At 28.2% G+C, this 24,222-nt stretch overlaps 1 protein-coding gene across 9 annotated transcripts in view; it reads left to right on the top strand.

Moving 5' to 3' along the window:
• Window positions 1-24,222, top strand: part of vg (transcription factor vestigial) — a 128,165-nt gene that overhangs the window by 21,284 nt on the left and 82,659 nt on the right. For 6 of the 9 annotated variants that reach the window (XM_088200490.1, XM_088200493.1, XM_088200495.1 and 3 more), the window contains one exon: window positions 10,223-10,500. The exons of 1 other annotated variant lie outside the window; for it this stretch is intronic. In XM_088200490.1, coding sequence (XP_088056616.1) covers window positions 10,381-10,500 — 120 coding nt within the window. In that variant the 5' untranslated portion in view covers window positions 10,223-10,380. Of the gene's footprint in view, window positions 1-5,546; window positions 5,748-10,222; window positions 10,501-24,222 lie in introns of those variants that run through there. 2 more of the 9 variants (XM_088200497.1, XM_088200489.1) reach the window with 1 other exon arrangement.

Below are 24,222 nucleotides of genomic sequence, written 5' to 3' on the forward strand. Positions count from 1 at the left end.
ATCTACTGCTTTGTTACACATTTTTTTTTCAAGACAGTTTATTTCTGAGTGTTTTATTTATGTCACTGAGTAAAATTGTTGTTTACAGAAATATATCGATCCAAGCATTGTTACTATAATAGATTAACAGACGAACTAAACAAAAATAAATACACGCGTCGGTCTTAGAATTCCATTATTGTAATATAACATTTTCAGTGCTTGCTTCTGCTGGTTTATCTAAACACATTTGCTTCTAATTTTGTCTTCAATAAAAACATTTACAAAATTATTAGCTTTTATAGATTTTTATGAATTAAATAGCGCTGCTATCAAAATACAGAAAAATAGTATATAATTAGTACGTAATACTAAGCATATCTTGCTTTAGATATAATATATTTCATTTTTAGTAGCTCAAAGTCATTATCTAAGTAAATAGATATATCTTGAACTTAATAAATAAAAATAATTACTTTCATTTTTACTTTGTAAAAAAAGTTTTTTGTATTATTCTTTAATTTATTGTATGAATTTCCTATTGAGAACTAGATATGTATATGAACTAGTAACTTGTATTTCATTTAATAGTACCTATGTATTTTTCGTAATATTTATTTTGTAATAAAAACTCAAACAATTAATTGTTAGCTGGTTTCTAATTGTTGAAATTGCTTTTTGTAATTTTAAAAAGATTTTTAATTTTTTAACGATTGAATTTAAACTGAAAATTATTATTTTTTATTGTTTTTTTATTCTAATCATTTATAAATTTGTTCATATGTATGTAATGCAATTTCTTTATTATAAATTTCATTAAAATGCTGACTTATATTCCAAAGATATATTTAAGTATATAACCATTGCAGATTTATTAGCTTAGTATAATTACATAATTTTCATGTAGAAAGAGGCGTTTTTACAAGCAACATATGTACCATAATGTTTAACAATATAATTATAATTCCCAATGATTATCACAGACTAGGTTTTCCTTTAATTTCATAATTTCGCAGATGAATAATTAAAATGTAAATCGAGATAGATCTGTAAGCTGTAATAATATTTAGTTTATAATTAATAATATTAACAATAAATTAATGTTGCATTTTCATCAATGAGACTATAAAAACAATTAAAAACCACATCTTAAAAAATTGGTTTCAAATAGTTTTCTTTGCGATGAATAAGATAGTGTCTTAAATAATTAAAATATTATTCTGTAAATTCTTAATGATATCAAAACCAGTAGTTTTTCATATAAAACTTATTAATCTCACGAATTTTCTCTTATAACATTAATATATTTGTATTTAGTAAGTATTAACAATTGTTTCTAATTAGCTTACTCTAAGCAAATTTGATATTTTGGGGTTTTTTAAATCGCAAAAATTATGTATTTTCTAATAAAAGTATTTTTGTCTAGATAAATTTGATCCTTTACTAACAAACTTACTTTTACTTGACAAACAACGAATCACTGCGTCATAAATAGATATGAAACTGCTTAATACTGCTTTGCAGTATTAAGCAGTTTCATATCTATTTATTTTAAATTTTTGTGATTAGTAGGTACATGGTTTTATTTTCTCGTTTTATATTATAACTTCGTGATTTTATATATTTTTTAGACTATTTAAAGCATTGTACCCAAACATTTTTCGTGGATTACTGATGTAGAAGTTTAAATTAAATAAATCTTGCCATTTCACAACATTACTTTTTTGCTATATTTTATTGATTTCTAATAATGCCTCTAATCAAACTGTTTTCAAGCTTTCTAGTATGATTTTATATTTATATTTAATTTCTGGATTGGGCAATACTGATTAATAGTATACACTGATAGTAATTTTCATACATATGTATAAATAAAATCTCTCGTTTTAAATTGCGTCTTCATTTTAATAAAATCAGTGCCATACACTTTGCTAATCTCTGTATCTGTAGCTTTATATGGATGTTTTCTAGTTGTCTTTAAAGGCTCATAAAGATAAACACGTCCTTAATTTAAAAGATAAATTGCTACTCAAACCATAAGATTCGTTTGCAACGTGTGCATTTTCACAATGGCGTCGTTGGGTTGCGGTCAGTTTTTCAGCGACTATAATAGAGCGTTTTGATTCGGCCGTTGGATGCATTAAGCCTAATTTATAGCAAGTCATAATTGCGTCCGTTGCCGGCGGGCGGCTTATGTGTGACTACTAAAAAATATCACCGGGGCCAATTACGCGCGGGACGCCTTTGGTAAAAAGTGGCGCATGCGCCTCCCCCGTCGCGGGAAACTTATAAAGTTGTAAATAAATAACCGGCGAGTATCGAATAAATAACCCGCCGCCGCAATAAACTGCCTGGGCAAAAACCTAATAGGCGCTCTCTCTTTCTCGGCTGCAGGAGTTCTCAAGCGACGTGCGTCATATGGGAAAATTTCGAGGTGGAAAAAAATAGACTAGCTATTACTAGTCAAATATTTTATTGAAGTACTTTGTTAGGGGGTATTATTATTTAAAAAAAAAACTAAAAATATGGTAAAGAAGATGATATCATGTTTGACTTATCATAATATACATTTAAAATATGAGTTCCTCTAAAATCTTTATCATATATATGTTAGAATTATCTTACTAGAAATTTATAAGGTAGTTTAATAAGTAATTCATATTCAAATCTAAAAAAATGTATAATAATTTAGAGATTATTGTGTAACGTACAATGTTGTATAGTTTTAGGAAAAATATTATTTGCCAGTATTTAGGCGAATTTTTTTACATAATTTTATTAATCCGCTGTTAAGATTAAGATAAGCTTGGTCCACTATGATTTAAAAATAATCAGAAGTTTAGTATTTTCTCAAGGAGCAATATTATTGAAATAGAGATTTTTTAAAATCAAAAAAGTTTGCCCGATATATTATTGAAACAATAGTCAACGTGCCTTCAAAATATGTTATTTATGTTATAGAAGCCCTGCTTATGTATTGTATTATACGTGTTCATTTCCAATGTCTGAGTCCAACTGTAAAGAGAGAGAGAGTTATGATATTTATTTAAAGCTTTATTTAAGTCACAATTTACTGCTAATAAACTAGCTGAGAGTGGTTTAGAACTTTTCCCGTGATAGAAAATGTATTGCATATTTTTACCTAAATACGGTAAGCTTTAATTAAATTATTTAGCTTTGCTTTTAAATATTACTTATTTACTTAATACGCTAAATAATTATATTAAAATATTTTTTCACATATTGCAATAACATACTTGATATATTTGCTTATTTTATATATTAAAAAAATTGTAATATAACAAAATAATCACAGGTGTTTTCCATCCTTTCTTAAATACTTAAAAACATAACTAAAACTATTTGCACATTTACGTAATTATCAATTAATGAAATAGTATATACTAGACACTTATCAATATTATTTCTGTATCTCTGTAAATATAAATTAGTTAGATAGAGTATAAGTCGTGTCACTTTATATGATTAATTAAGATACGCAATATTAGTCGTGTCACTTTATATGATTAATTAAGAAACTGTGTTAGTGATTTTTATATCGTTGAATTAAAAAAATATTTCATATTTATTATCTATCATAGAAAAAATAATTGAAACTTAAAATCTACCACAAAAAAACATAATATTGTGTGAACATTACGTCACAGAGGTTATGGAAAAAAATATCTTATGCTATAAAAGGTTAAAATAAATAGTTGCTCGTTGTTTTTGTAGTATGTTGTCGCAATTTATATACAATAAAAGAAATATAAAAATCATGAATAATTTTGCACAATTATCAGTAATGTAAGTCGATAAACTAACACCTGAAAGACAAAGGTTAAAATTCAGTTAGAACTATGGTTTTTTAAATTTAATGATATTAGGGAGATAATTATAAAACAGATCACAGATTATTTTTCTTAGTTTTTTCCTAATATCGATATGAAAAATAATGTTTGACTTTTTACCGTGTCTGGTATATCAGAATTATACTTTGTGATTATTAAATAATTATATTTTTAATGATCACAGATTTGAATTTCTTCGATTTTTCTAATAAAATTAAACTAGGTCTAGGTATTTATAGAATATATTTATCTGATTTACAGATTTTGTTTTTATTCTCATACCTCACTACTGACTTGATAATTGTTGATTGTGTTCACCCCGTTATAACGCATTAGGATTACGTCTGTCTGAGGTAGATTTTTCATATAAACCTGATATAAAAAATGTTTTTAGTAATAAGTTAATTTACATATGTTTCAAACACATTTAATCAATAATAAACGTGGCATTAAATTTCTGTAATAAAAATGCCTTATTATTTTGATTTTAGTATTTCTTAATTTCTATCGTGACTGGAAAATCAAAATTAGTGATTTTTAAATAGTTTTATTTTGATCGATTCTCTCAGATTAGTATCTTCTAGATTTTCATTGTCTCATGGAGAGATATCGTGATAAATAATTATTAAAATAGCTTATTATTAATAAAATAAATGTCACTGATTTACAGGTTTTGATTGCGTTTCTCACTATTTATAATACTTATGACTGATTTTATCCCGTTGTAACGCTTTGGGTTAACTCCTGTCATGTTTCAACTGAAGATTTGCGATACATAATTAAAATTAAAATAAAAAATAAAAATCGCGGTTGATCGTGCAATCAAGTTAATTCACATACAATTTATGTTTAAAAAATATTTAATCAAAAATAAAAGTGGCATTAATTTAAAAAAATAAAATATCCTGCATAAAACGCTTTATAAATAAATTATTATGTATGAAATAAAAATACTATCTAAAAAATATAGTTTTAGATACAAAAACAATCTCACTGCGCGGCTAATGAAAAATTTTTTTCATAAATAAATATCTAATAAATCAATTTTGGTTTTATATTTTGATTAGAATATAGGAAGCTTTCGATTTAAACCATATTGCAATTTACAACTTTTAATATAAAATATAGCTTTAGAATATTTTTTTTCATATTTATGCCAAATAATATCAAGGAATTTCACGCTTATTGAAATATGCCGAAATAGCGAAACTAGATGAAAGTAATGTAACACATTTTCACCAAATTCACTATAACCTAAGAATCAACGTTACGTGATCGTTTTTAGCTTTTTATTCCATTAAAAAAATAGTGTATTCTAATATATAAGACTCACCAAAAAAAATAAGTTATATAATACTGTTCCTTAAAATGAACCACAATTGTCGTAAATGCTCATCTCAATTACAACAATGTCCGTCGCGCGATTATGTATTCTAATTCGTAAGTAATAAACGCGATTGCATTTTATCTGCGAATGCCTCACAACGAACATAAACAGAAGCGAAGTCGCCTCGAGTTAAAAACTTCTGGACGTCCAGTATAAAGCATCCAGTCGGACGCTTCCCCGATTTTCACAGGAAAATGAGGAATCTGCCGAGCAGATTTCGATTGGTCGAAAGCCGAACTGTTCTGCCGCCTCATTGGTCAAATCCGGCTTCCCTTCCGTATGCCACGCCTTTGGGCGGAGTGATGGATCAGCGGTGGGGGGTGGGACTCAGACACGCTAGAGTCGAGTTTAGTGCCGCGGTGCTCGAGGGTCAGGACGTCCTCTCTGTCGCGCTCGCGATAACAGTGATAACAGTTCGTTTTGTGAGCGACCGGCGCCGGAATAACGCACAACAAACACGTGCGAAAACTAATTGATGTGCATAAATAAACAGAAAAACAGTGACGTCGGAAATATTGTCTTATACTTTGGTGATTATTTTGTTGTTGATTAGTTTCAATAAATCCTTCGATTACATCGTTTGTGCAAAATTTATAGTTTAGTGTTTGTTGGTTATAACGACTCGTATAGAGCATTTTACATAATTTGTTTATAACGTACTTTTATATTAAACATAACCTAAGTTAAATCAATCTGTCTATCTAACGTTTGCCTATATGTGCCACAAAATTACATATGACTTGTCTGAAATTAATTATTTATTTAATTTCCTATAGTATTCGATTGAAAATTGGTATATGTTTATGTAATTCACTAAAAAATATGTTTGTTGATAAAATAATAGTATGTATCTTATGCCAATATTGTTTATTTTATGATGCGAAAGTCAAACTAATTAGTGTAAATTTAATTTATATTATCGGATGATTCGCAATGAATTTAGAATGTAAAGTAGTTTAATACGTTATAAATGATTAGCCTATATAATATATATAAACAATGCAATAAGTAATAAGATACATCTTTATAGTTGGAAAATGTTTATATTGATTAATTGGAGGTCATGTCTGATCAATTGTTGGTGTGGTATTATTATTATGGAGGACATCTCGTGTCGTTATAATAGACAATAACTATCAATAATCGTAATGATTATGGCTCGGTCCCAGATCCTAATCTACGCTCGTTTTCGTTTTGTCCGAGTATCGTCGTCGTCGTTGTGGGACTAATTATGAAAAATAATTTGAGGTCCCGAAGGATGTATGTCCTCGGAGCGAGTAGTGACGTCGGCGCGTTTTCGGCCAAAGGAAGATATGTGTTGGTGATACGGACGGCCGATAAAGACGACCGTCAGTAAATTACGGCGACAGGACGATTTATGTCCGCCGTCAGCGTTATTCATTTTGCCCCCGAAACTAGCCAAAAACCACTAATGTGCCCACGTGGGAACGGGTCCTTTATCGGGGCACCCAATTAGAAATGTCGATTTGTAGAGCGAACGTGTTAATACAAACTAATTGTGATATAAGGCGATCGATACGAAGTCGATTTAGGCAATGTGTAGTGTGACTTTAAAATACGTGGACTTGAATTGTTATGTGAGTGAGTGAAAATTTCGATTCAATGAAATGTAATAATGTATAATAATTTATATATCGATATTAAGGATACAAATATTTTTTTAAATTATTACATTGGTTTGAAATTTTGTGTTTTGGAATAAATAAAAATATTAGGACTATTACAAAATCACAATCTAAACTTATTTTATATGTAAAAAATATCTAGATAGTTAAAATTAATTGCATTGATTATCGATATTTTTATTATATATAAGACATTATAAAATAAAATCAAATTTAATTACTGCGCAGCTTGGTATAAGTGTTAATTTAATTTGTATTAATGATAAGGTAAAAACCGCATCAGTGTGTGAGTCGGTGATATGTTTTATTGATAATAATAATTATGAACTATTTTTTCAATATAGCTTTCAATTACTAATGTACAATTATAATAAATAAAAAAACTACTTTACAGTAAAAATATAACTCATGACTATAGTTACATGTTCATATATTTTTATTATATTCATATAAATCGATAGATTTAGTGTGAATGACTTTATTTTTATCAACTATATAGAATGGATAAATAATTGTGTTTATCTAGTCCCTTTTTACTCTTTTTCTCATACATGTATTGTATTCTTTAACATTTTGTAGTTCTACTATAATTTAATTTATTAAAAGGCTTTTTCATAATAACTTATTCCGAAGATATAAAAATTTCATAGCATATTTATAATAGGTTAGGAGCAAAATGGCGTTATTAAGTCATTTTATTAAATAAGTGGAGTTGAATTATTAACACTAAAACTAAAACTTGTTAAAATAGTTTATTCATTAATTAAAAATGAGCTTTATTATACCCTCTTAAAAATATCAATTCTGGTGTGGTAGTGACTCTTTTTTAAAAACAAGCAATAATGTTACTCTATTTTATTTTTATGGTATAAATACATTCTAAAATGTAGTTTTTAATTACATCATAGTATTTCACTTTTGTGTAATTCTTTTTAGAATGTATACAGAATATTTTGTGATACCTTAATAACTATTTTAATCTACTTTTTAACTATTACACATTATTTCATATATATCATGGGTGTTCATACTATATTTGTATTAGTAATGATTATAATGATGATAATTATTTATAAGTGTTAATTTAAAAATACTATTTTAGGCAGTTGCTATTGTTATGTAGGTAATGCCAAAATTATTTAAATTTCAGTCAGTGTTTTTCATTCACAATATTTTTAACTTAAACTTTTAATTACTCTTAATAGGTATATATGTATTGTATGAAATAATTTTGTTAAACTATAGTATATATAAAATTTAAATTTTAACAGTAATTCTTATATATTTTTCAAGTAAAAAAAATAAACAAAATTTTATTTATTTCATCTACATATATTTTGACATTTTGTAGTGTTGCGAATATTATTTCGAAAATGTGATTTTTTGCATATTTATAAAAAAAGTGGTAGAAAAATGGCATTATAAAACATTTTTTACGCAAAAGTAGTGTTAGTAAATTTTTAATTATTGGTATTATTATTTTACTATTTAATAAAAAAAAAACAGCAAGTTTGATCTAATTTTTTTAAGGCCTGTATTTATTGGGTCTCTATCTATGTTTAATTTTAGTCAGTAGCTTTAATATATGCTTAGTAAGTTGTATAAATGATCAGTAATTAATAAATTTTATTAAATGGTTAGTTATATATTGATAATACAGTGCAAAGCAAAAAATGAATTGGCTCTGAATAAATCGAACTATTATATATGTACATATATAAATATAATAATCACACAGTATATGTAGTGAAAAAATAAATTAGTATGTGCTACTAGATACAGTCGGATCTTTATTTTTTTAAATACTGGCAAAGTAATTAGCCATTTATAAATATTAATCTACTATATAATAATATTATTACCAGCGTTTTTATTGATAATTAATGACCGTTAATTAAAAAAAATATGATTTTCTAATAGTGTTTCAGGAGGAATATTTACAATCAAAATTCTTCCTCCCTTTGCCAAAAGTTTTAACATAGATTTATATTTTTTAAACATAATTACCATTATTATTCCGTATTGTACAAAATATTATACAATTTAATTAATATACGTATTTTTACAATCTATAATAGATCTTTATATACACATATCTATTTATATTTTACTGCCAATTTACGTTTCTGGCAGCATATTTTGACCTTTATTTGTTAGGAAAATCCAACAATTAGTATTATTAGTCTCTAATTTGAAATTTTGTTAAGGTCATATAGAGAATGAAATGTTTGGGAAAATTTATTAATTTACTAAAAAAATAAGAAAGGGTGCTAAAATGGTCCTTTAAGAAAATATTAGTTGCTGTTTGGTACTAGGAGTAATAATTAAATTTTATTTTGGCACGATTGGCGTGAAAAATCCAAATAAATTGTAAATCCAGACAGAACGCAACACTTCTGCAAAATTTTTATATCTAAATAAATTTTAAGAGACGCGCGAGAGAAAGATTAAAAAACTTACTTAGGTTAGGTTGGTTAGGCTCTACATGAAATATCATAATTTTACTTTCTATAAAACTTTTTTATTAAATGTTTATTTCAATGTGATGATTAAATTTATTTTCATACATTGAAATAAAATAAATGTTACTCATCGAGGTCAAGATCCTTAATTTAAATAAAATCCTTAAATTAAAATTATGCTGTTATACTTAAGGTAATTTAATTTAATTAAAAATTAAATTATTGAACATATAGTTGCTTGGAAATAAAAAAGTTTATTGAATTTTTTTATCATCATAATCAAATAATTTACATTAAATCCATTTTTAATTTAAATTTATTACAATATAACTATTTTTATGTTCGTAATAGTTACGATTGTATTATTTTAAAATATTGTATTGAAGAAGAAAAAAATGTTAGTTTTATAATGTAACCTTTAACAATTTAAGTAAATAAGTTAAAAGTTCTATAATTTGATCTAAGAAAATAAAAATCAAGCTGTTTCATATTCTCACCGTCTTTTAAACGTACATTATTTTATAAATATAAATGTTCACTTGTATGATGCTATAAAAGCAAGTGCTTATAGTTACTTGTTAAAATTAAAATTAAAATAATATTAAAATTAAAAATTAAATAGTTTCAGATTTTTCATAAATTTGTGCTAGTGAACTATATTTTTTTTATATGTTTGATAATCGTGAGGTGATGAATTTAATTTACAGTTCTTACTTATATAATAAATATTTTATTAATTAAAAAATCAACCCTGTCGTACGAAGAACGACGACGGTACATATACCGCGCGAGAAGCGGTTTGAAATAATTTTATTCATTGTTTTTTTGCACATATGTAATCGAAGGATTTTACTGTAATTTGTCTTATACGTTCGAATAATTGTTTGACTTTGGCAGGTGGTAGTGCGATGTCGTGTTGGGAGATAAATCGATGACGAAAAGTGAATCGGGTCGCGTCCCATGTTGAAGGCCCCCCTTCTGGCGAGTGAGTGTTCGCGGTGGCGGCGGGCGCGTGGGGCGGGTGCGGGGGGCGCGCGGGCGCGCGCGAGCTGCCCATGGGGTGCCCGGAGGTCGTGTATGGCGCTTACTACCCTTATCTCTACGGCAGGGCTGCCCCGCCCTCCAGGGCCGCTGCCACATTCGCTTCGCCCTTCACGGCGCACCAGTATGACAGGGTGAGTTTGTAATTTAATTTAATTTTGGTTCAACACTTTCAACTACTCTTTGGTAATCAATGTAAACAAATATGCCCTATATACAAATTGACAACTTTTGTTTACATTGACTGTCAACCGTACAAGTATGACAGTATTCCATTTATATTATTATTATTATTATTATAACTTAACTATTGTAACATGACAGGAGTTAACCCAATGTGTTACAACAAAATAATCAATACATACATCATTAATTAAATACTTTTTTTATTGTATATTATGCTTTTGATTACTTGATTATTAATTCATAGCTGCTGCTATTAATATGTTATATTTATAAGCGATTAATGATTTTATAATTATTTAATAAAAGTAGATAATGTCGCAGGGTCATTTCAATACATACGTATTTTGCAATAAAAACTAGGAAAACAAGTATTTTATGTGAATAAAATTAAAATGTTAAAAAAATCATTACAAACTTTTAAACACATTTACATAAGACACACGCAATTTTAAAATAAAGTTAATTGTGTTGTGTAAGTGTTAAAATAAGCGTTCTAGGTGGAGGCATTTGCCCCCCATTATATTTGGCCTGAAAGTGCATGTCACTTTATGAAATACTACGAATCATAATAATATCGAAATGTTAAAAAAACGACCACTGATTTGTCAAATTTTGCTCCCCCCCCACTTCCTGTAAAAATCTGAAATGGCGTATCTAATTCTAAACCATAAATTCTCTGGTTATCCCTCAAATCAAATTTAAAGAAAATACTTTTTGAATATGTCATTTCAGTGAAATCATATACGAATACTTTTTCACCGGTAGCTACATATATATTTTTACCAGTGAAAATATAATTTATCTGGCAGGTGCTAGTAAAATTATATGTTTTCAATTTTTTCATACGTAGTAATAATATATTCACATTTACACACACATGTTACAGTGAATGTGTGTTTTCCAAATACATCTTCACCAGTAGATATATATTTTACTACTAGCGAAAATATCATTTATTTGATAAGCGCTAGTGAAATTATATGCTGTTCTAAAATGTCTATGAAACTCAATTTGACAGTAAGAAACGTACATTTGCTGTTCAAACCTAAATCTAACCTTCACGAATTAATCAAACCCAACTTGACCTAATGAAAGTTCTAAAACTAGCTTTTAAAACTTTTATTAGGTCAAGTCTAAAATACTAACTAAGACAATCTATCTCTCAGGGGAAAATAATCTGAAGTACAGATTGACGTCGCATTTCGAATACTCCTCCATAGTTTGTCGGCACTTCGATATAGCACTATATTTAAAAAAAAAGTTTTCTATGACTTCTGATATGAAAGTATTAGTTAAAGTATATATAAACTAAATTGTCAAAAATATGTCAAAAACTCACGTCAAAATCAATAAAATCACGTCGGTGCCGTCGCAGCGACGGCGATGGCACGATTTTACCGAATTAACTGAATTTTGATCTTTTGACTAGGATCATAAACAGGAACCAAATAAATACATGCTATTTATTGAAACATTATGAATCTAAACCAAATCGAAAAATTAAAAACAAAACACAATTTTTTGACTGACCAATTTTTGCCCCCCCCCCCTCTTCTGGAAAAAGTTGAAATAACACCCTGCAAAGAACAGGGTATTCTGATTTGATTTATTTGCTTGTTTTTATTTAAAAGCGCCCCCGCTTTATAAAAATATTTTGAGTTCTTGAATTTTTGAATTTAAATAAAAACTGCCCATTTCATTCTCAACGTTCGCAGCATTTTAAAAAGGCGTAGAAAATGAACCTAATATCGAGATGAAATATCGCAATTTTAATTATAAAACGCTATATTCTTATATTACAACAAAGAGTTTCAGCTTACCTTTTACCTTTTCATATATTCTGGTTAATCATAGAATGTATTGCTATAGGCAAAAAAGAAGTATTATTGTTACCACACATGATACATTTAGTCATTTACCTGTTTGGCTCATGGGTTGTAATGCATTTAAATTTTATTCAACGAAAAAAAAGGACTCATTTTGCTGTGCAACTTAACATTTTTAGTATTTATTTTAAATTATATTTTTACATAAATTAAATTGCAGTCGCAGCCTAAAATATTACGATAAAAATACATTTTAATATAGGAAAGTAGCAGTTTATAAATAAAAATTTAATGTGCTACTTTCCAAAAATAGTATTCCATAAAATAATCTATAAAATGTTTGATGGTGGGTTTTGCCCAGAAACCATTTTATTAGGGTTAATAAATATTAGAACTATTTTTGTGTATTTTGCTTATGAATAAAAATTTTATAATTGACAATCGTTCCCTATATATTTCCTTGAATATTGTTTTTCTTAAAAACCTTTTATTTCTTTTAACCTAAAATTTTGATAGTTGATACTTTTACGATAATTGTCATCATTCTGGCAATCATTATTATACAAATTTTTTGCATGTCAACACAATAATTACAGATTTATTTAAAGAAAAAATAATGTTTTATTTTTAATGATTGGATATTGCCTTTTATGTATTGCTTAAAGTACTATTTTTTTAATATTTTTTTTAAGAACTTAACAATTAAAATTAGTTAGGCTCTAAGTATATTTCTAAAGCTTTCTTTTGCAATTTTAGTTACATACTAATTGATTTGAACGATATTATTTCAAAAAAAATATTTTAAAATGATGAAACATTACATATTATAATATGTAAATATAAAATAAGAGGCAAATGGTTACTGTTCTTATCTTATGAATAATATTTTGTAAATAACATATTGATATAATATAAAATTCGGGTTTTTCGGGCTCCTCTGTATAAACAAAGAATATATTTTGGATACTTGTATTTACTAACCCATTTAATTGACTTGAAACACATTATTATTTTATAAAAAATTGTGAACTAGCAATCGTTGTTCTAAACGTAAAACTAAATATTAAAATCATTTTTAATTATTAATTTTATATTAGTGTAATTATTAATTTTATATTATGACGTATTATTAAATCTATATGATGTATTCTTAAAATGATCAATTGAAAGGAAAATGCTATAACTATTTTAAAAAAAATTACAGATATTAATATTTCAATATTACATAGATGAACAAAGTTGTTGAATAATTTATAAGAATTATATCATTACTTATAGAGAAATCTTTAATTAATTAAATCATTAGTTCGTTCATATATAACCTAAAAACCTATCCCTATATTATATTATATACATAATCTTTTTTTAGGTTACATAATTGATATTAAATAAGTAATATTACAAACATATTAATATTCTAGGCAATGAACTACAGTTAAAATTATTTATAAATATGTAGATTATTGACTTATTTTAAGCATTAAATAATTTATTAATTCGCCAGATTTTCTGCATATGTTCTAATTAATAATATGTATATTTAAAATAAAATTTCGTTGAATATTTTCTTATATAACTTTGGCTATATAGATTTTCTTGAAACTGAATGAATTCACTATGCAAATATTTATTCATTATACAACTATTAGTAAGTTATCTAAATATTTTATACTAAACATATAAATATATGTTTTGTAAACTAATAAAATATAAATTCTGTGAAATGATTTTAATTACAAAATTTCCAATAAAATCCAATGAATACTGTAATAAATAAAGTAGACTTGATATGTAATATATAATATTAAAAAAATATAGCTTCGTACTCGCATCAATGGGTCATAAAAATCGCAAAAAAATACGTGATATAATATTTTTTACTTCATCTCCTTCCTAATGAGTGAGCATACAGATTATATAATTTATATTAATAATGGTTGATTTTTTTTTATAAAAGTAATGTTTTAATTAATTATACATTCATATAGGTTAAGTATTATCATAATTTACATTTTTCTGTATCATGTATAGCGATTTTCTTAATACTGTGTTTAATTTGTATATTACATGGATATATGGTTATAAAATATTTTATTTTAAAGAACAACGAACTCTCAAATTAATATTTTAAATTTTCTTGGAATTTTTAAAACAACGCTGATAAGATCTTAATCAAGTATCAAAAATATTAAGAATTTCAGTAAAGTGAGCAGTTTAAATATTTTTATGACGTTAGAGGAAATAAATATAGCTTCTGAGTTTATGTTGTAGAATTAATTATACGAAAACAGGATTTCGCTTAACGCCGCAATAAAATATTAAAATACAGCCATTTCGAAAATTTTATCGTCAAATTAAGATAAAGAGACATATTTTGCGGATTTTTAAAATTTTACACTCATACACATATTATACATACATAGGTATATAAGCACATGGGTAATGTATTTTTAAATGAAAACGCATCCGATCGTCGCTGATAGCGCGACATGAATTTTTATTACTTAAACGAGTTTTGATCCTACTCCGGTGACGATGCATCGCTCGTTAATGTGGGTAATAAAATGGAATTACAAAATCGACTAAAGACTGAAAGATTGATTGGGACCTGAATTTAGAACGAGAGATAAACCGACTTAACACTTGGCTTCGCAGGAAGCTGGTCGTGACGTCTTGATCCCTTCATTATTCTTGCTCACCTTTCGTCCTCGAGATCGTAGGGGGAAGTCAAAGGTCCTTCATTAACATGACTTATGAGAAGCTCGAGAGTGATGCTTATAGTATTAATATAATATATATTAAAAAAAATAACATGAAAATTAGCAATGATACTAAAAACTAATATTTTATTATATATGTAGATATAAAATATATATGTATATTATCTCCATATACGTATATGGATGTATTTAGAGATATTGAAGTCGTCAAACTTTGGTGAAAGCCTATCATGTATCAGCTCAAATCACGATTTGATAGATGTTACGATGATGTATTGTATATATGTATGTATATATGTGTTTGGGTTATAAAAAATTGTGTCGGAGATTGCGTAAAAACTACCCAACCAATTTCAATGAAACGTTGCAGGAAGGTTTAAATCAAACCTGTTATTCTCAAACGTTTTAAAACTTGAATTTTAATTAGGTGAATATTATAACATATACTGAAGCTAATAATCAGTACCCAATTATTTTTATTTATTAATCAAAGTAGTATTAAACACACATATAATTACTAATAGTTAAAGAAAAGTGAATAATAAATGTTTTATATATTTATATATGTTACTTAGGTATTTAATAATAAATACAAAGGTACATAGATTTAATTCTAGACAGAGATAATTACATAGTAGCAATATATGTATAAGAAAATGAATGTATGTGTGTAAAATATTAATTTAAGTGTTTTTGTAATGGAAAGGACTAAAGTTAAATTTTTTAATTATATTCTTGTATTTTATTATAAATAAATAATTTATATAAATAAATACTATGTATACTGTGCTTTAAAAAAGCTTATTAAAACACTTTTATGTAATAATTTAATATAATTTAAAAACCAGGAAAAAGTTTATTGAAAATATAATCTCAATAGAAACATTGATAGAAAGTGTATGAATTTTTATTTGCTAGTGGGTTTCAATATTTAGAGCATAATAAAAGGTTCGATATAAATTTTATTTTATGATGCTAGTTTTAGAGCTTTTAAAAAGCTTTGATGAAAAAGAACCAGTAAAGCTTCAAATCGTCCTTATTTATGGTTTTGGCGCTGCGTGGTGATAAAAACAATGGCCAAAAATAAAATTCCCAAAACAAACCGTTTCACATTGAGCATAAATTTTATCGGGGCTTTGCGGGCGCTACATTCCTCGGCTGCAGTTTTCGGCTGGAATAGGTAAAAATTCTTCCCTCGGGATTCTCGGTCTAAAATTAACTGAAACGTCCAAACTTTTAACAATAGAGGGGTTCAAGAAACCGACTACGCTTACTTACAAATGTTCTCGTCCGCGTGAGAACGTCTCAGTTCTGCAAGGAGTGATCCTTTCCGATGCTGATTGACAGACGGACTGCTTTCAAGGGTTCGTTGCATTCATTTGTCAAAGTAAATCATTCCGAGAAACGCCCGATTCTTATACTTGTATATATTGACCACCGTTTAACGTCTAAATCTTATATTAAAATTCACATTCTATGGAATTTATATTGACTATTAATATATGTGCTAACTCAAAAGAAGCACTCAATATATGCAAATGTTTATTTTCAAGTTTAATCGTATATATTTTAATATATAAAAATATATATCAAACCATAAATTACCATATCTTGGTACGAATCGATAACTAATATTTGAAATAACTGGGTTTGAATCTCATTTGGACCCTATTGTTTTTCAATTTATATCGTATCTGTAAAATTGGAGTTCGTGATTATTATATGATTGAAGTTCAGATCGATCATCACAGATAAAGTTTTCCTAGATTTTCCTAATCTCACAGATTAATATCGTGTTGAATATTTAAACTTAAAATAAAATGAAATTAGGTAGTGTATAGAGAATTTTAATGACTGGCTGTAATAATGGTTTAAAATTATTAAAATGTTTGTCACTGATTGATAGACTTGTGTCTCACTATTTGCTTGGTAGTTGTTGATTGTGTTAACACTGTTGTAACTCATTGGGTAAATGCCTGACATATTGCATTAGATGTGTAATGAATAAAGTAATAAAAAATGTGTACAGTAGACCCCCAATTACACGGTAAATTAGTGACGTGCTATTTGTATGTGAGTGAACCAAAGAGAGAATATTTCACCTTTTGCGCCTGATTTGTACGTACGTAATGCAAAAATAGTTTAAAGTATTTTCTATTCCCCCAACAAATACGCATGTCCCCAATTTACCGTGTTATTGGGGGGTCTACTGTAAATATAAATATAATTTTTTAATTTTACTTACTCTTATAAAATAATATTTTATTAATAAATGAGAAAAGCAGTAATTATACAAATAAAAAAAATATGTATGTGCATACAAACAAAGTATGTTAGATATGATATTTATTCGATTCTCACTCGTAACGATGGCTAATTTTTATATTTATTTGTAGCATAGAAAGGGTTAACTCGTACATATTATTATTTATTCAATAAATTATATTACGATGTTAAAAATTATATAAATGCATTTTTTGTCATGAGGTCCGGCCCGGGTTCGATCTCGGCTCTGACTACACTATTGTGCGTTATCATATAGCCATTGCAAATTTTACGACTACAGCACTGCTTCTAATATATTGCAATCAATATACATGAACCAAACTTACTGAATGGTGGTTATGTTTTTTAAGGCAATTTCAAAATATTTTCTGAACTTTTTATCTTTACTTTTGGAATATCTTGCATTACCTAATATGCATGATTAATAAAAAAATAACGCTTTAGAGCATATTTATATTGAAGTCATTACATTAACTGATGAATTTAAAAAATAACGATCAAAAGCATTACACTATCGTACAACTCGTTATATCAGCTTTGTGTATCTTGCAAAATGTTACTAGTCATAAAACTGTTGTAAGTTAGCGAATAGCGAGCAAGCAACACGATGAAATGATTTATAGATAAATATAAAAATAATCACCATTCTTTCAGTTAACAGCCGCTTAACCGCGCTGTTACGATTAAGTTTACGACTCCGGCGCTATGTCGAAGATAAAGAAAGAGTCCGAAAAAATGAGCTGTTGGCCTGAAAAATCGCGTCCCTGTGATGTGGAGGGACTGCTTAGCCCGGCGCATTTATAACTCTCACTTTGGTGAGTCGAAAGTCACCAGAAGAGAAATGGCAGTCATTCGTACGATTGTCACCGCGGCCGATGGATAAGCGCGCACGCCCTTCGACAAAATGTGACAATCGAACCGAGTTTCGAACTACTTTTTCAACTAATCGATCGTCGCTCGGAGAAACGCCGTGACATGCCACGCCAGCGGGTTCCGACTTTTTTCGAACGACTCACCGGTTTTTAAGGCAAATCGAACAAAAAAAACGGTGAAACACGTCACTTGTTGGCTTGTTGATGTTGATCGTATATATAAAATGGGTATAAACTCGTTTGCGGCGAACACTATGCGTAAATGGACAACATCGATTATTATTTTTTGTGTAATCGACTAGAAATATAATGGCGCATTTAAAAAGTCTCAATTACATGTTTTCTATAAAATAAATAAATTTAGCCTGATCTATTTTATACAATTATCGAAGTATTCGTGTAAATTATTGATTCAATCAACAAATTCGAATGATTTTTAGATATGTATCATATTTTATGTGTTTTATATACTGTTCATAAATGCTTTTTATACTATAATATAAGCATTCATTTCTCAGTAGATTTCCGTCACATTGCGCGTATCAATTTATTTTTATTGCTATGGTAATGCGAATTAAAATAAGAAATGTCTATTTTAGGGATCATTATTCCTCAGCAGCATTATCAGAAATCCATCGCAAGCTAGAGCTTAAATTATGATGTAGACAATTTGGATCCAAAAAATCTAAAACTTTAACTTCGTTTACTTAGTTGTAACGTTAATTTTTGAAGCAATTTTTTGTATTCTCTGATTGTTTTGAGAATGTCACATCGCCACCATAATGAATCGTTACTAGAATATCGGTAGACATAATTATTTGCGAAACGAAATATCTACGTTTTAAATAATACGTTATTAGATTAACCAGTGTATAGGCATTCAAATATAAAAAAATATTTATCTAATACAATTTTGGGTTTTGAGGTCAAAGAGGTGTCTAATCTGGAAATTCAGAGAGTCTTGTCTTGAGTGTCAAGTTGAATTATTGTCGTCTGTGATCTGTCATGGCGTGTTTTTGTGATTTTTAATACAAACATATTAATTGTATGCACGTATCTATATCGTAGCTGGTTTTAATTTGACGTATCTAACGTGGCTGGTTTTATTTTGAGGAAAAATAAAAATAAACAATAAATTAAGTGATAATTAAGTACATTTCACCGAAGATCTTGAACCATTGATATTTTATCTTTAGCCTCTAAAACAATACCTTTGTGCTTTGGAATTTTGTGCTTGTATTTAAAATTAAAGTTGTTTTTATCGTTGTCATTATTGAGTGGTTTCGCGAAATATTTTTATAATCTTTTCTGGTATGAAAATGACAGTGTTTTTCACACAAATAATTTGGAATGGATTAAATTAATAGAATACCCTTAGTTCCACTATTATTATAGATATGCCATAAAATGTTGTATCTTAAATAGCAAGTAATTATAAAAAAATCTCAAAAAAATACGGATTGATGGAAGTAGATGCAACTATCGCGACCGCGTTCCTTATTCTTTCCCGTTGCAGTCAAGACGTCAGCGATTGAGAATGATCCTCTTGTACGAGCCATCCAGCTTTTCAACGAGCTCGCCTAACACAAATATGTTTTCGGCGATTGCTATGAGAATTCGGAAAAAAATGTGGGATAGTGCTCATGTATATTAAGTATGCACCATTTACTTTTTAATTATTTTATTTAAATGTTTATTATTGTTTGTATAATGGCTATCATGATAAATTAGAGAAAACTGTCGTTATCATGGTCAGATTTCTAGTAAAAAAAGTAAATAAAATAACTCTGGAGGTTGCTATGAGAATTGCTCTCTAAAAAGGGTCTCGCTCCGTGAATACAGCTCTGAAAGCTGCAGTCTATCATTGGCAGATGGTATCGTTGAAAGTCCCTTTTCGGAAGATCGAAATCAAAAGCTCGGCGTTGAGCGTTAGCTTCCATTAAGGATTGCATTTTGCCGGCCAAAAACAAAAGCTTAGTAAATTTTTGCTCACTTTGACGATTCGTCTAAAGGGAATTCAATAAAAACAGTGAAACACTTGGCTTTAGACAAAAAATAATTGTTTGTGCTGTTCTCCCTTCTCTGAACGTAGACCCAAGGTCGACTGTCTGATTTCTGGCAATTAGTGAGGGAAAGGGAATTTTTGCAACATTTTGGAAACGTGCAGTAAACCAACGATTTACATATTTATTAGATCGCGTTTTTGTATTTTTAAAGGAACAATTATACTATTACATAATTTCAATCAATTTAAATAAACCATATTTTTGCTTATTCCTATTAATCTGACACTTATGAAATTTAAAGATCTTAGGTTATCGATATTTATTGAACTATTAACGCCATAGTAAAATAAAGGCACAATTAATATATTTTGTATAACTTTTATGTTATTGTTTTTTTGTCGTTCTTTTAAAAAAAATATTTTAGAGCAATGTATGATAACATCAATATGAGGTATGTACTCAAATAAAGCTATTGTTTCAAGTTTTTTTTTGTAACATCAAAGATTCACTAAAAAATTATGTGATCCTGTTTTTGAAACGGCTAACTTTAAAGCACGAATTGTACTTTTTCGTTATTTATGCGACATAAGTATTTCGAAATTAACCATATTTTAAAAAACTTGAAAATATTATTATATTTTAATCTAACTTTTTCGTGTATAAAACATTTTTATGTAGTAGTATATTCATAAATCAATGCTCGATATAATTTAGTATATGATTGATTGACCCTTCTTGTCCCAACACATTATCTTACCAACGTATATTTGTAATGAAATAATATTGAATTTTGATATCAAGTCAAATGCGTGAAATTTGATGTGTCTAAGATTATCTGATATATCGATAAAATCAGATCAAAAATTTGACGCCGAGTTAGTTAGAATCTGACACATCAGATAGAGTCACATGGTCTAGCCGCCGTTAATAAAAGGTAAAGGCATTTTATTTTACGTTTATCAATAAATCATTTCACCGCGTTGTTTGTTTGTTAACTGCCACCAGTTTTATAGCCAGTTTTTAATTTGTTGTTATTGTATTACGCTTTTGGTTATAGTTGGTATGAGCGCGCACGCGGACCAACGGTTGTAAATCACACTTTACACACATTAAAAAAATACCGTTTTTTACAACCAAACAATAAAACGCCAAGTACGTTTTCGCCACATGCACGTGTCCAAAGGGGAAAGTTTTAAAATATTCAATAGCCATATCTGTTGTATTATCTGTCAGTAAGTCTTTTTGTACGTTAACAAATGTCTATTTACGACTGAAGCGAATTTGGCAAGAGATTGATTTATTATCAACGAAGTGATCTCAAAGTTGCTGCAATAATTTATATAATATATTATGAATAATTAAACTAATTATGATATAAATTTTACAGCTCCTTGTTTGAACATCCTGAGGTCGTTTGGTATTCATCGAGGTGTGGTCGTTAAGACTCCAATAAAACTATATGAATACGCGGTTGTGCTACCACAGTAATGAACTCAAATTCACAATGCTCGTGTGATCCGTCGACTTGGCTCGTTTTATATTTTATGACTTTTGGCATTATAAATAATAAATTAAACAGAGCGTCGATAGCATCTATCGTTTTGGGTGGTTTGAGTGTTGCTTTTAATTTTGAAGAACGGGTGCTTAACAATGGTCAAGTTTGAATTGTGTACGTGCTTAATTAAATTTAATTGGTACAAAATAAAAATAAAATATAGCCCAGACACGTAAAAATCAGGTAAAATAATTAGTAAGCTGTTTGCCTGGCTTGGGTCGTAAACATTTTTAAGCGTTAATAATATATTAGTTTGGGTTATATTATAATAAACATTTTTGATTAATTTACTCAATGATAATCAATACAATAAGGAATACATATATATTTATAATTTATATTTTAATAATTTATTGTAACATATCAATACAATATTTTAAATTTTATTTAAAATCTTACATATTAATAATACAAATTAGGTATATAGAGCTTATTGAATACAATAGCTAAATCTACAAAATTACTTATTTATTTACTTCAATGTAAAATTCTAAAAATAAGGCGTTAAATTTGAAATTGGTCATTTTCGTATGATTTTTAATTAAAAAATCACCACTAACCAAGAAATTCTGCTCGTTTTGAATAAACATAGTCGTGGACTAAGAATTCCTTAGTTATCAATTTGCTGTCTTTATCTCAGTCGTTTTTATAGAGCCCTATATTTATCATCATCATACTATCATTCTTATTTTTTCGCGTTGTTACTTTTTTTTTAATAAACAACTATGTTTTTATTAATAATTTTCTTTATTACTTATAAACATAGATTTTTATTTGAGTAGTCATTGCGAATTTTTGTCTAAATTATTTGTGTTTTACTTATAAATGTTGATATTTACTCAAGTCATGTCAAAATAGCGTTGTCTGTAAAGTCTAGATTGGTAACATAGAGTTCGCGGGTTCCAGCTATGGCAGCAGACTCGAATTTTTATATACAAAAATTCTCTATTATTAAAAACCGGTCTCAGCCGCAAAATTACATGTATTGATAATAAATTATAATACACATATTAATTATATAGATGTCATTGATTCTCATATAAAAATGTCTGATGGTTAAAAATTACTTGTAGGTGTTCATTATATCTGATATACTTAGATAGATAAAAACGTATAATATTTTCAATAGAATTTCTAAAATTATTAATTTGTGTACTGAATCAATTCATGAGACAGTTGCTTTTATAAAAGTCGAATCTAATCGATTCAGTCGTGCTCATTGAAGCGTTCCCAGGCTCGTGCGGGAATCCGCCCTCTTTAGACGCGCAGTCACCGCCGCCGCGAAATCTCTCGACGTCGATTAGCCGACGTCAAATGACACCGAGGAATTGTTTTTAATGAATCAATAAGACGCCAAGATTGTAGCTTGTACAATGTCCTCTTGAAGACGGACGTCGGTCCGGATCAAAGACCGGCAAGCATTTGGAGCAGCGGCTATCTCCGATCTGGCGGCACAGTTTAAACGAAGACCATACCGTCCATCACTATCCTCCCTCTATCACTCCATAACGTTGGTATGGCATGACAAATGTGTGGCATCCTAGACCGACCGGTGCGTGGTACCCGGGTATGTGCTATATGTGATGGATGATGATGTGAAAGAATAATCGTGCGAATGCACTGTAATCGATATGGATTCGGCATCAAATCATGATATCCCTCTATCTATTTTGAGATTTGATTAATCTAGGACAGTGGTCTAAAAATCATGAGGCAAAGGTTACCTCAATTATATGGCGAATTATACGATTTAACCAAAGAAAAATAATCATGATGTATCTGGCAGTGTAAAGTATTTTTTAACTATTATTTTAATTTAAGGGAACGGCATAGTTTAATTTAACGATCAGTGCAATTTTTTTATCGTCTTTTAGAATATATAAGATATTTAAAAACATCTATAATTTAGATAATTGTCAATTCTGTAGTAAATTGGTACCTATCGCAGAGCAAAATTTTCTCAAGCAATTAATATACTCGAAGTAATGTTAAGGTAAATTTTATCATCTAGCATGAAACTTTTGGCAACTTATAAATTTATATTTGTTAGGAATGTGTAAGGCGAGGCTCAATATGCAGAAAATTTAACTTATACACTACCATTTTATTGAGAGTGTTGTACTTATAAACAGGTATTTTATTAGCAAAAAAATAAAAATAGAAACGAGGTGTGAGTTAAAAAATTTATTGACTGTTTTGAAATTCTTATTAAAGTATATTCAAAGCAAATTTTGGTCAATTGGACAATGCAAAAACAATTATCATTTCTCAAATGGCAAAAATTCACGTCAAAAGCAATAAAATCGTGTCGGCTACATGGATTACTTTTCGTGTCATAAACATGGGGTTGCATTACCTGTCATTTATGGTTTATTATGGTAATATAAACGTAAGTCTATCGTAAA

The sequence above is a fragment of the Plectrocnemia conspersa genome, unplaced genomic scaffold, assembly GCF_051122295.1.
Source record: "Plectrocnemia conspersa isolate PC_06_02 unplaced genomic scaffold, ASM5112229v1 ptg000012l, whole genome shotgun sequence".
NCBI lineage: Eukaryota > Metazoa > Arthropoda > Insecta > Trichoptera > Polycentropodidae > Plectrocnemia > Plectrocnemia conspersa.